Here is a 13,511-nt window from a genome sequence, read left to right as displayed (position 1 = left end):
GGGATCCCATATGGATGACAGTTTGTGTTCTGACTGTTCCACTTCCCATCCAGCTCCCTGCTTGTGGCCTGGGAAAGCAGTCAAGGATGACCCAAAGCCTTGGGACCCTGCACCCGCATGGGAGACCTGGAAGAGCTCCTGGCCCCTGGTTTCACAATGGCTCAGCTCCAGCCGTTGCAGCCACTTGGGAAGTGAACCAGTGGATGGAAGATCTTTCTGTAAATCTGCCTTTCCTATAAAAATAGGTAAAATCCTTTTAAAAATAAACAAAAATAATCACTCCAGTTGGGTGACAAACGCATACAAATGACTTCAGTAAACTCTAGGAAATTTGTAGAAACTATTGCTTAAGTTTTGTTTGTGGTTTTTGGAATTACTAAGGGTTTATACGATTTGTCTTGCCTGCTTCCGCTAAGGAATTGCTTTATGAAGTGATTGATTATTAAGAGTTTCATGAAGAGGAAAAAGCATTTTGTACTTACTGAAAGTTATCAATTTTACACCCATGAATTTTAAGCAAAAACTTCAACTGAAATTCTGGCCAAGAAAAAAGAAACATCTCATACAACCATTTTCTTCACAGATTTTTTTTTTAATTTAAAGGGTTATTTGTTTATTTGAAAGGCAGAGTGACAGAGAGAGCAGGAGAGAAAGGAATGAGAGATGTTCTGAATGCTGCTTCATTCCCCAATGTTTCCATGAGCTTGGGCTGGGCCAGACCACGTCAGGACCCAGGAGCTTCATCCAAGTCTCCCGTGCAGGTGGCACAATCCTGAGTACTGTGCCCAGACACATTAGCAGGAAGTTCAGTCGCAGCAGAGTAGCCGGGATCCCAGCCAAGCATTCTTATGTGAGACTGGGGTGCCCCAAGCTTAATCTGTTATGCCACAATGCCTTTCAGAATGTGACAGTTTAAGTTGTCTAATCTACAGGATAGTTTATAGTTACATTTATGAAGACATTAACAACACTGGAATACTCACTGCTTATACAAACATATCCTACAGAAAAACAGAACAAAACATGAAAATAACAAAACTGTACCCACACAGGTGGCAAGGGCTCAAGCACTTGGGCTGTCCCCATTGCTTGACTAGGTGCATCTGCAGCAAGCCGGATTAGAAGCAGAGCAGCTGGGACTTTTGAAGGAAGCCCAGTCTGGAATGCCAGCCTTACTGTACTGGACTGTTGCTTAAAAACTGTTAAGCAACAAGGGTAATCCTTGGTTTGTCTGGGATTGACTGCCAGCTCTGGCTCCTGACTGCAGCTTCCTGCTGATTGAGATCTAGATGTGACGCTCAGCTGTTTCTGGCTCTCTTTCTTTTAGCAAGGCAAGCAGAGCCTCAGTATGGTCAATAAACTCCAAAGAATAAAGGTTGAATACTGGTATCTCCCTGTTACACAAATCCACGATCCAATGAATCACATCATCCTACTAGTTTTATCTTCCAAGAAGTCCTGCTGTTCTTTAGTTGCATCCTTCTTAAGCACCCTCCTCATCCCAGAATCCTTTTTCTCCTGTGTCCTTTTAGGCAGGGTGTTGATTTGTACTCTGGACATTTCTAATCTGGTCTTCACACCTTTCTGACTCAGGTGCCTGGCAAATTTGTCAACTCTGCTTTCAATACGAGATACAATACTCATTTGCAGATAAGAACACAGGCTTAGGAGCCTGGCACTGTGGCCTAGCGGCTTAAGTCTTCCCCTTGCATCCACCAGGATCCCATATGAGCGCCAGTTCTAATCCCAGTGGCCCCGCTTCCCATCCAGCTCCCTGCCTGTGGCCTGGGAAAGCAGTCGAGGACGGCCCAAAGCCTTGGGACCCTGCACCCATGTGGGAGACCCAGAAGTTGTTCCTGGTTCCTGGATTTGGATCGGCACAGCTCCGGCTGTTGCGCTCACTTGGGGAGTGAATCATCGGATGGAAGATCTTCCTCTCTGTCTCTCCTCCTTTCTGTATACCTGACTTTGCAATAAAAATAAATCTGAAAAAGAAAAGAAACAGGCTTAGAAAAGTAAGTTACCCATAACCATTCAGGTAGCAATTGGAGGAGAGACTAGGAACCTCGTATTATGTTACTCCGAAACTGTTTCCATCAAATTTCACCACATCTAGCTAATAAGTCTGCCAAATTTGGCTTAATTACCACCCAGTCCTATATACTTCAAACTCAGTGTGTGTAAAGGCATTTTCATTACCTCTGTCACCAAATGTCCATTTCTCCTTGGTGTGCAGTGTCCATACCCGCCCTGTCATTATTACTTTGAGTTGTCCTCCTTTTTCTCTTTTTGTTTCATTGCCACATCTATTGTTTTTTAACTTCTAAATACCCATCTCTATACTTAAGGCTGGCTTTACATGTGACCAGCTACATAGAATACCCAACAGGAAGCCATGTGTGGGAAGACCTGGAACTGTGCTTAAAGAGGGCTCATTAGTAGTGGATAGCATGTCAACCCTAGTTAGTGCCAGGAAATTAATCTGGCACAGAATCGGGCAGATGAAGCCAAAAACTGGCTGGTGAGTTTGCCAAATTTGGAGATTCTTGGACAAGAGAGCTAAGGGCAAGAAGCCAGGAGAAAGGGACTGACGGGTGATGGAACGGGAGGGAGCTGGGACGGGGCGTTGCAGGAGTCACAGTCATGACGGCAGTGTGTGTCTGTGAGACGGCTGTCTCTGCTGGCAAGGGCTTTGAGGAGAAGCAGGTGTGTGCTTGCCATATAGTAGGGGTTCAAAACAATAGCAAGTTCTTTTTCTTTTAAATTTACTTATTTTTTTTTATTAGAAAGTTAGATTTACAGAGAGGAGGGAAGACAGAGAGGAAGATCTTCCATCTGCTTGTTCACGCCCCTAGTGGCTGCAATGCTGAGTCATTGTGAAGCCAGGGGCCAGGAGCTCCCTCTGGGTGCAGGGTCCTGAGGCTTTGGACCAACCTCCAGTACTTTCCCAGGCCACAAGCAGGGAGGAAGCTGGCAAGGAAGTGGAGCATCTGGAATATAAACTGGTGCCCACGTGGGATCCTGGCGCAGGCAAGGTGAGGACTTCAGCCACTAGGCCATCGTGCTGGGCCCTGCAAGTTCTTAATGAAATTCTTGTCCTCTATTCCTCAATGGGAACAATTTTAAAACTAATTTAGCTTTTTAAAATCCCTGGAATCTATATTCGTATTTTGAAAGAATCACTTTTAATGATATTTCTTAATTTATTCACCAGAAATCATTACTTTCCTTTTAGGTAGATGATGACTTAATCTAGAATATTACTGCTCAAAGTTCTCTCACTATAAAAAATACTGGATAAGGAGCAGTGTTGTGGCATAGTGTACAAAGCATCTGCCTGGGACACCCCCGATCTGGGTGTCTGAAGATGTAGTGGCTGGGAATTGTCTCAAGAGGAGTTTGGGTTGTGTTGGGGGGACAGCTGAGAAAGTACATTACAGATGAAGAATGACTTCTGGAAACTTCCATGGACTGGGGCACCACTGCAATTGCGTGTAAATGAGGAGGCTGGGACGGGGTGGTTTGGAGTGGGGGACACGGGAGGACATGTGTGGGTCAGACCAGGACACCTGCTCACATGGAAGACGTTCCACTGTACAGTGCTAATTTACCTCTCTATGACTTGTGCTTTTAAGCTCAAAAAACTGCATAGGGAATCCATTTTTCTCTAGTTCATAATGTAAAAGAGACGGCTAACATGGTTAAATTCTGCAGGAGCCTCCGTTCTTTAGGGATGAACTAAAGTGGCTGGCATCATCACCTACAAAAATGCACTGAATGTGATACAGCTGAAAAAGAAATACTTTATTTTTATCTTTTAATTTCATTTTCCCACAAACCTTTTCTAAAAAAGATTTCTTTTCTTTTTATTAGAAAGTCAGAGAGACAGAGAGAGAGAGAGAGGAAGAACTTCCATGCTCTGATTCACTCTCCAAGTGGCCTCAAAGGCTGGAGCTGAACCCATCCAAACCCGGGAGCCCAGAGCCTTTTCAGAGTCTCCCACGCCCGTGCAGGGTCCCACGGCCTTGGGTCATCCTCCACTGCCATCCCAGGCTACAAGAAGGGAGCTGGATGGGAAGTGGAGCAGCTGGGACACGAACCAGGACACGAACTGGTACCCATGAGGGGTCCCAACGCACGCTCAAGGCAAGGACTCTGGCCACTAGGCTACCACACTGGGCCCCAGATGCTGCCCTTTTGATGCAGCACCCTGCTAATGCAGCTAGGAAAGCAGTGGGATGATGGCCAAAGTTGTTTTTGTTTGTTGATTTTGTTTTGCTTTTCTTTTTTTTTTTTTAAACATTTATTTTTTATTATTTTTTTATTGGAAAGGCAGATATACAGAGAGGAGAGACAGAGAGGAAGATCTTCCGTCCGATGATTCACTCCTCAAGTGAGCACAACGGCCGATGCTATGCCGATCCGAAGCCAGGAGCCTCTTCCGGGTCTCCCACGCGGGTGCAGGTTCCCAAGGCTTTGGGCCGTCCTCGACTGCTTTCCCAGGCCACAGCCAGGGAGCTGGAAGGGAAGCTGGGCTGCCAGGTTAGAACCGGCGTCCATATGGGATCCGGGGCGTGCAAGGTGAGGACCTTAACCACTGCGCCACCACGCCGGGCCCGATTTTGTTTTGCTTTTTAATTTTTATTTTTCATGATACAGTTCCTTAGGCTCAGGGACTTCCCCTCCCACCCTTCCCTCCCTGCCCCCACTGTCTTCCCCTACCTTGTAACAACGTCGGTCACAAGTCATCACTCTATTTAAGTGCATCCTGACATTGTAGGTACAGACAATGAGAGAAAGCCCAGCATCCTAGTGTCAAGACATATTTAACAGGTTCTTGAGAGTCCATTTTTCATTCGTAAGCAGCGATGTATACATGCTGTGGTGTATCTTCACTTCACGGTATACCTGGATGGCCAACGTTCTTAGGCCCCTGACATACACACGGGGGACCTGAATGGAGGGCCTGGCTTCTCTCTGGCCAAAACTTGACTGTTGCAGCTATTTGGGGAGTGAAGCAGTTTATGAACGTGTGTGAACGTGTGTGTGTGTGTGTGTGTGTGTGTGTGTGTGTTTCCCTATCTCCTTTCCTGTGACTCTGTCTTTCTCAAAAAACCAACAGATTTAAAATAAATGATTAATTGTCCTTTAGCCTGGGATCAGCACAGGTGTCAGCAAGACAGCAGGGCAGTGGCGCCTCCAGCCATGGCAGATGTGGACTTACATCAGTCCTGGTCCCAGGGAGCGGGTCCTCCAAAGGGGTCCCCAGGAGTCTCCAAACGTCCCGAGCTACCTACCTGAAAAACACCGTCCCGAACCTGGAGATCCCTGGTCAAAATATAGGTGATCTGTGAGCTTGGATCGGGAAATAACCTTTATAGATCACTAACCTCTAGAGAGGTAGTAATATTCAGTAGGATTACTGGATCTCCAATGGAAACCACAAATAGTTTCAAGTGACACAGCAGTGGCTGCAAACAAGATCCCCAAAGCAGTAGCCTCGGTTCCACTGCAGGAAGTAGTGACTAGGTATTTAAGCCACAGAATTTCAGTTATCTAACATTTGTGGTTCCGTGGTTTTCTTGGTTTTCCCCCTTTCAGGACCCAGTGGAGGAGACTGCCTCGCAGAAGGGTGGGCTGTGACCACCCTATGGGACACCTTTTGTTTCTCTGAAATCCACCTGCACGCCTACCTGCACCCCTGCCAGTTCCCCTCCTTATTAGGGAACTGCAAGCGGACGCCGGGTGCGGCGGGGGTGGCGCACAGGAGCCGGAAGCGCAGAAGAACCGAAAGCAATCCGAGTCGCCTTCAGCCTAAGTGAGATCAAGATTCTTAGACGCAGAGCGCAAGGTCCTGCTGGCTACATAGCAGCCGCCCAAGCTGGTCCTCCCCGCTACGTAGCAGCGCGTCAAGCTGGCGGCCCGGCGACACAGGAGCCCCTGGCGCGCGGGCATCCTGCAGCCAACGCTGCTGTTCCTGCTTCTGGTGCAAGAGCGGGCAGCAGGTGAGCGGCGGATGGTGAAAGATGGGGGAGAGGGTGTGTCCTCGGGTCTGAAGACCGTACCCTTTCCCCAAAGGAGCGCGGGTGGAGGCAGGGAAGGAAACTGCTGGGGGTAGCTGGCTCCCGAGTGCCCGTGAAAGTCAGTCACGGATCTGAGGGGCCCCCACTGAGTCATCTGGATCGGGGTGAGCAGCTCTCCCTGAACCTGATGCATCCGACACCAGAGCTTTCTAGGGTCCCTTAGGCTGGCACGAGAAGTCGCCTTGGCCTTCCAGGAAGCCACTATTTCAGTTTAGAAGGGGGTGAGGGTAGGCACAGGCGTAAGGGTGACCAGCGCGTCCTTTCTCCGCCTTGCGCCGAGGCGGGGGATCTTCCTGGTCCCCTGTCCCAGAGTTCCCCTCAGCACTTTGCATTCCTTGAAATGAGGGGAAGGGAGGAGGGGAGCAGGTGAGTGGGGAGGGAGGGACGAGCGGGTGGAGTGCTCAGGAGAAGGAGGAAGTTCTCTGACTTGGCCTGGAATTCCCTTTCTTTCTTTTTTATTTTTTATAAAATTTAATAAATGGTTAAAAAAATTATTTATTTTTATTGGAAAGTCAGATACACAGAGAGGAGGAGAGACAGAGAAGAAGAGCTTCCCTCTGATGATTCACTCCCCTAGTGGCCACAACCGCTGGAGCTGAGCCAATCGGAAGCCAGGAGCCTCCAGGGTCTCCCACGCAGGTGCAGGGTCCCAAGGTCTTGGGCTGTCCTCATCTGCTTTTCCAGGCCACAAACAGAGAGCTGGATGGGAAGCAGGGTCGCTGGGATTAGAACCGGCGCCCATATGGGATCCCGGGCGGGCCCGCCCTCCTTTCTTTCTTAATTTCAGTTCTGCACAGAGGCGCTGGCATAACCGTTTGAAAATCCTTGCCACACCCCAGGACACCTGCCACCTCACAGCAGAGATGCTGGGTCAGGGGTTACCACCATATCAGTAGTAACTGCTTGTTGCCAGCCGCATCTGCATGTACTGGCTACATGCCGTACCCAAAATGGCGCCGGCCGGAAAAGCCACACCTTGGTTCCTGGTGACGTAGCTTTCGTGGTACTGCGCAGGCGCCTAGCACATGCCCAGTGAGCTGAGGCGTGGCCGGCGCATGAACACTGGGACTGACGAATCCAGTCGCCCAGGACCCTGCGTAATCATGACGCCGACCTATCATCGGCGGAGGCGGGGCCAGTCAGCACATAAGAGCAGACAGCCTGCCGGGATCTGAGCCTTTCCCTCCTCATCTTCGTGCGCGCAATAAAGATTACCGCAGAAGACTTCACTCGCGTCTGCCTCTTATCGCCGGACGATAAGAAACATGGGCGTGACAACTGCTGATGTCCCTTAAGTCAATCTATCCGAATTACTTCACGTGTAAGAAGCCATTGTGGCTCTCAGTCTGCTGGGAGATAGGTTACAGAAATCCCCCCATCCCCGAAATACTGAAACCCAGGAACCCTCAAAGATCTTACATAAAGCCGGTAGTGTATGCACACACCCTACCAGCACACTTCTCTGTAGATTATCTATAATGTTTATAGACTATGATATAAATACCATGCTAATAGTTGTGATACTCTTCTCTTTAGCAATAACAAGACATGATAAGAGTGGATGCACTTTTTTTCCTGAACATTTTCCGTATGAGATCACCCGAATCCTTTGCCAAAATTGATGGCCAGCAGTGCATACATAAATGAGTAAACGGGGGCTAACACTAGGTGGCAGCACTGCAAATTGTTTTTTCCTTGAGTTGGAATTTTCAAGGTTTTTTTTTGGGGGGGGGGACGGGAGTCAGATATATAGAGGAGGAGAGACAGGGAGGAAGATCATCCATCTGCTGATTCACTCCCCAAGTGTCCCCAATGGCTACAACAGCTGAGCGGATCCAAAACCAGAAGCCAGGAGCTCTTCCGGGTCTCCCACGCAGGTGCAGGGTCCCAAGGCTTTGGGCCATCCTGGATGCTTTCCAGGCCACAAACAGGGAGCTGGATGGGAAGTGGAACCACTGGGATTAGAACTGGCAGTCATATGGGATCCCGGTGCATGTACAAGGCGAGGGCTCCAACTGCTAGGCTACCAATGCCAGGCCGGGAATTTTCCGAGTTTTAAAAAATTCACTCGTTTTATTTTTATTTGTTTGTAGAACAACATGGAGAGACAGAAGCTGAGGGAGAGAAATGGAGAGAGGGAGGGAGGTCTTCCATTTTCAGTGTCTGTTACAACCTCACAGAAGGCATAAGTGCTGACGTGGTCAGCTGCCTCCCCGGGTGTGCAGAAGCAGGAAGCTAGCTTGGAAGAGCAGGTGGAACTCCATCCAAGGCACTCCAATGTCCATTCCCCAAGTGCTGACTTCACCTACTGTGGTTGCTCCACAATGCCAGGAACCTCTCAGAACATTCTAAACATAAAACTAAAACACGCACAATTGGGGCCAGCACAGTGGTGAGCCAAGCTAATCCACCTGTCAGCATGAGCATCCATGTAGGCATCAGTTCGAGTTTCAGCTGCTCCACTTCTGATCCAGATCCTTGCTAATGGCAGCAGAGAATGGCCCAAGTCCTTGGGACCCTACAGTCACGTGGGAGACCCAGAAGAAGCTCCTGGCTCCCAGCTAAGCATCAGTTCACCTCTGGCCACTGCAGCCATTTGGAAGTGAACCAGTGGATGGAAGATCTCTCTAACTTTAGCTTTCCAAAAAAATTAATTTTTTTTAGGATTTTTTTTTTTTTAAATTTCAGATGGAGAGACAGAACACTGAGCTGATCCGAGGCCAGGAGCCTCTTCCAGGTCTCCCACATGGGTGCAGGGTCCCAAGGCTTTGGGCTCTGCCCCACTGCCTTCCCAGGCCACAAACAGGGAGATTAATCAGAGATAGAGCAGTTGGGACAGGAAGCCCTGCCCTGTTGGGATGATGTTGCTTGTAGGAGGAGGATTAGCCAGTTGAGTCATCGTGCCACCCCATATACAAAACAATTTCTTTTCAAACTACCCTACAAGGCCTGGTGCTACAGCCTAGTAACAAAATCCTCGCCTTGCTGGTTCAGGATCCCATACGGGTGCTGGCTCATGTCTGGCTGCTCCGTTTCCCATCAAGCCCCCTGCCTGTCTTTCTCTTTGTCTCTCCTGTCTGTAAATCTGCCTTTCAAAGAAAATAAATAAATCTTTTTTTTTAAGACTTATTTTATTTTTTAATTGCAAACTCAGATTTAGAGAGGAGGAGAGACAGAGGAAGAGCTTCTGTCTGATGATTCACTCCCCAAGTGAGCGCAACGACTGCAGCTGCGCCCATCCGAAGCCAGGAGCCTGGAGCTTCATCCAGTTGTCCCATGCGGGTGCAGGGTCACAGGTTTTGTGCCATCCTCGACTGCTTTCCCAGGCCACAAGCAGGGAGCTGGATGGGAAATGGGACCACCAGGATTAGAACAGGCACCCAGATGGGATCCTGGCATGTTGAAGGCGGGGACTTAGCCACTAGGCCACCACGACGGGCCCTAATTCTTTTTTTTAAATACCATTATTATGTGTGGTTTCAGGCATGCACTGGGGATCTTGGAATGGCTCCTCAGGATGATGGGTTGTCATACACAAACACAAGAATGAGGCCAGGTGCAGAGGCCCAAATTGCAGGCCTGCTGTCCGCTGCAGCAGGGGAGCTTCCCAGGGATACGTGAAGTAGGGCTCCCCCATCCTTCTTCTGGTTGAGCATCCCTGCCAGTTTCGTTTCCAGCCGTCTTTACAAGAGGACAACAAGGATGCACTGGATGTTAGTGCACTGAGATTCATACTATCTCTCCCTGTTTCTCTGCTTGCAGAGAGTCCATGGGGATTGCCCGTGGTGGCTGATGGCCCAGCTCAATTTGCAAAGGTGGTGATGGCAGAACTGGCTAACCTGAAGTTAGAAAAGAAGTCCTGGCCTGGAGGTAAGCCGCGCTGTCTGCTGGACAAGAGACATCATGGTGGTGGTTAGTGGCTGCCCGTCTACAGGAGGATGTGTCCATATCTGGAATCTTTTTTTTTAAAAACATTTATTCATTTATTGGAAAGTCAGATATACAGAGAGGAGAAGAGACAGAGAGGAAGATCTTCCATCCCATGATTCACTCCCAAGTGAGCGCAACAGCTGATGCTATGCAGATCCGAAGCCAAAGCCGGGAACCAGGAACTTCTTCCACGTCTCCCACACGGGTGCAGAGTCCCAAATTTTTAAAATATTAAATAGACTTCAATATTAAATAGACTTTAGCTTCCATGTGATTGGCTATTTTAGCTATCTGAATGCCCTTTTTCATTGTGGTGAAATAGACATAATACAGAACTTACTATTTAACTATTTTAGGTATATAATTCTGTGACAATAAGTACTTTGATACTGCTATGCAACCATCGTCACTCCATTTCCAGGCTTTTCCCTCTTCCCAAGCTGAAACTGTATGTCCGTAAAGCAGTAAGCACTTTCTTCTCTCTCCTCTGTCAAGCCTTTTGCGCTCCCTTTTCATCTTGCTAAAATCTCCATTTCTTGATCTTTGAAATATATATATTTGAGAGGCAGAGTTGTAATTCTCTGTGGAGAGAGGTGGGGGGGATATACAATGAGCTCTTCCATCCGCTGGTTCACTCCCCAAATTGCTATACTGGGCAGCCTGGGCCAAACTAAAGCCAGGAGCCAGGAGCTGGATCTGGGTCTCCCACATTGGTACGGAGGTCCAAAAGCTTGGGTCATTTTCCATTTCTTTCCTAGGTAATTTACGGAGCTGGATTTGAAATGGAGCAGTCAGGATTCCAACCAGCTCCCACATGTGATAGTATTGCGGGTAGAAATATTACCCACTGTGCCACAACACAGCTGCTCTCTGGGAAAGTTTCTACTCCACCCACTCAGACTTCAGACCTTTTCTGTGTTTCCACAGGGACCCACTCACTCCGCTATCACTACCTGGCCCTGTCAGAGCCTGGCCCAGAACTCCCTGAGTTTCTGGCTGTGGGTTATGTGGACGACCAGCCTTTCATCCGGTATGACAGTCGGACAGGCAAAGCTGAGCCTCAGGCTGCGTGGATGGCACCCGTGGATGCCCAGTACTGGGAGACAGAGACCAAGAAGCAGAAGGCCTGGGAGAAGGTACAGCAGGTAGAGATGTGGACGGTGATGGGATTCTACAACCAGAGCAGTGGTAAGCGCAGCAGGCTCTTTCTTGGCCTCATCTGCTTGCTGACCTCCCTCCCTCCCCGTTGCGTCCATCCTCCAGGGAAAAGAGGCATGCTTTCCTGGTACGCTCCTGATGCACAGCTAGAGCAGAACTTGACAGCAGGTTGTCACAAATCCTGCAGAGCTACGGACTTACGATGCCTACCCTTGGCTACCCATAATTCCCCCTTCAGCAGGCCAAGGGAGGCTTTTTCCTGCCCCGGTCCTTACCTGCCCTAGTTTCTTCAAATCATACCTCCCCCGAGACCCTCAAATCCATAGAGATGGAATGAAATAAGCAGATAGCTCAGCGTGGGTAAGAACATAGGCAAGGACCCCTGTTCTTCCCGATGTGAGGGAGAAGGGAAGGGGCATTGCTTCCAGCGTCCATGTCTTCATCTTAGCAGCACATCAGCTCGTACCCTTCCTGGGACCGCAGCTGCTAGGCAGTGAGCACTCTGTGGCACTCAGCTTGTTCATGAGCACATCCAGGATGAGTTCTTCCTCCTGCTTTAGCTGACACACCTAAATGGCCAAACTAAAAACCACAGGTCAGCAAAGGTCTCAGAAGGAGAGGAAGCCAGGAAGGGCTGTGCCTCGGGGGATGTGTCAACCCAGCCCAGGACCCCTGGGAAATCAGCAAGCTCAGCAGAGTTCACGTTGAAAATCTCTGAAATGGGTCATGTCTCAGTTTGCATAGATAACCCAGTTCTCTCTTTTTTTTTTATGGTTTATAAAATAATGATGTGTTTTTAGAATCATTAACATAGATGTTTTTGCTTGGTGAGGAAACGGGAGCCTGGGGCCCGCGGGTTTCTCAGACCTGGCTGTTCGTGAGAATTATCCAGGGTTCATGTTTCAAATACTCAGGCCCTGCTGATCACTACCTCCAGCCTGGGAGACCCTTGTGGGGAGCAAGCTCCTCTCAGCTTTCAAGGTCTCTGCTCCCGTAGTGACTAAGGCCTCCTTGCCCACATGTACAGGCATACACAGTGCTCAGCGCATGTTTGGCTGTGAGATCAATGAAGATGGCAGTTCCAGAAGCTTCTGGCAATTTGGCTTCGATGGGCATGACCACTTGTCGCTGGATGTGGAGACGCTGAGCTGGGTGTCAGCGGAGCCAGTGGCCATAAGAACAAAGCGCTGGTGGGAGATGGAGCGTTGCTATGCTGAGTATGACAAGGCCTACCTAGAAGGCCTCTGCCTCACCTCCCTGCACAGGTACCTGGAGCTGGGAGGCCAGAGTCTCACCCAGAAAGGTAAGACCTCATCGGGGCAATGCAAAGTCAAGAATGACCCCTCCACACCCAACTCAGGAGAGCCGCCGTGCCCATTGGCTGCAAGGGAGGCCTGTGAGGGAGGAGGTTGGGCTGTATCTAAACTCAGATGAGCCGATCACAGCCTAGAAGGTTGGCAAATTAGCCAACAGCTTCCTCAGGAAGAGGTGGACCGCGAAAAGCCCCGACCTCAGACCACTACACCATGGGAAGTGGAGGGAATCGTTCTGGAGTCTCCTTTGCCCCACAGACTGGCCTTGGTAATGAACCCCCAGATTCTGAGCCTCACAACCTTCACCTGTAGATCATTCATGAAACTCATTGGAATTGACTGTGCGATGAGTCTGTCCTTTGAGAAATAAATGCCAGGTCATTCCAGGCAGCCATGAAGCTGGAGCCCTTTACATATCCCTTGTTCTGAACATGTTCCCGGGACTCCACAGGCAGCCTGCATGGCTCCCAACCCCAAGAGGTGGTGACGGAAGATCTGAGTGGCACGCAGAGAGGGCTGGGTGCTCAGGACTGCTGAGGGCGGAGGCCTTTGGGATGGCAGTGGTCATGGAGACTGGCAAAAAGCCAGCTCACAGCAGCCTGCGTTCATGAATATCTGTTGATTAAGGGATGGAATGGATGGGACAAATAATGTTAGGAGATGGTGTGACTTCAAGAGCACACACAGAGTTCAGAGCTCAGATAGGAGAACCTGACCCTTCAGATCCAAATCCCAGCTCAGAATGAGCCTGCTGTGTGACCTTCTAAGAGTTACCTGACCTATCCAGTAACAGGGACTGCCAATCTGCCCGAGCCGTCCTGAGCTGGAGTTACAACACTGCGTGACATCACTGACTGCCGAGTTCTCACTCGGCACCAGATGTCATTCTGTGCCCTTCTCTTGGATTGGTTCAATAATCATCACAACGACCCAGACAGAATATCCCAATAAGCTTTGAGGGTCAGAGAGTTCCAGGGCCTCTCTAGGACCATGCAGCTATGAAGGGGCAAAGAGAGCTTCTCACTCA

At 49.3% G+C, this 13,511-nt stretch overlaps 1 protein-coding gene across 3 annotated transcripts in view; it reads left to right on the top strand.

The window, feature by feature from the left end:
• Window positions 1–5,830: 5,830 nt before the first annotated feature.
• LOC121160372 (H-2 class I histocompatibility antigen, K-K alpha chain-like) overlaps window positions 5,831–13,511 on the top strand; it is a 10,345-nt gene continuing 2,664 nt past the window's right edge. For all 3 annotated transcript variants that reach the window (XM_040986161.1, XM_040986158.1, XM_040986159.1), the window contains exons 1-4: window positions 5,831–6,005; window positions 9,846–9,953; window positions 10,941–11,201; window positions 12,199–12,474. In XM_040986161.1, the coding sequence (XP_040842095.1) occupies window positions 9,905–9,953; window positions 10,941–11,201; window positions 12,199–12,474 (586 nt within the window). In that variant the 5' untranslated portion in view covers window positions 5,831–6,005; window positions 9,846–9,904. The remainder of the gene's footprint in view (window positions 6,006–9,845; window positions 9,954–10,940; window positions 11,202–12,198; window positions 12,475–13,511) is intronic.

Source organism: Ochotona curzoniae, unplaced genomic scaffold (assembly GCF_017591425.1).
Source record: "Ochotona curzoniae isolate NIBS_2020 unplaced genomic scaffold, NIBS_Ocur_1.0 contig_4501, whole genome shotgun sequence".
In the NCBI taxonomy this organism is placed as follows: Eukaryota; Metazoa; Chordata; class Mammalia; order Lagomorpha; family Ochotonidae; genus Ochotona; species Ochotona curzoniae.
Note: the sequence above shows the minus strand (reverse complement) of the source record. Positions and strands in the feature narration are given on the sequence as shown.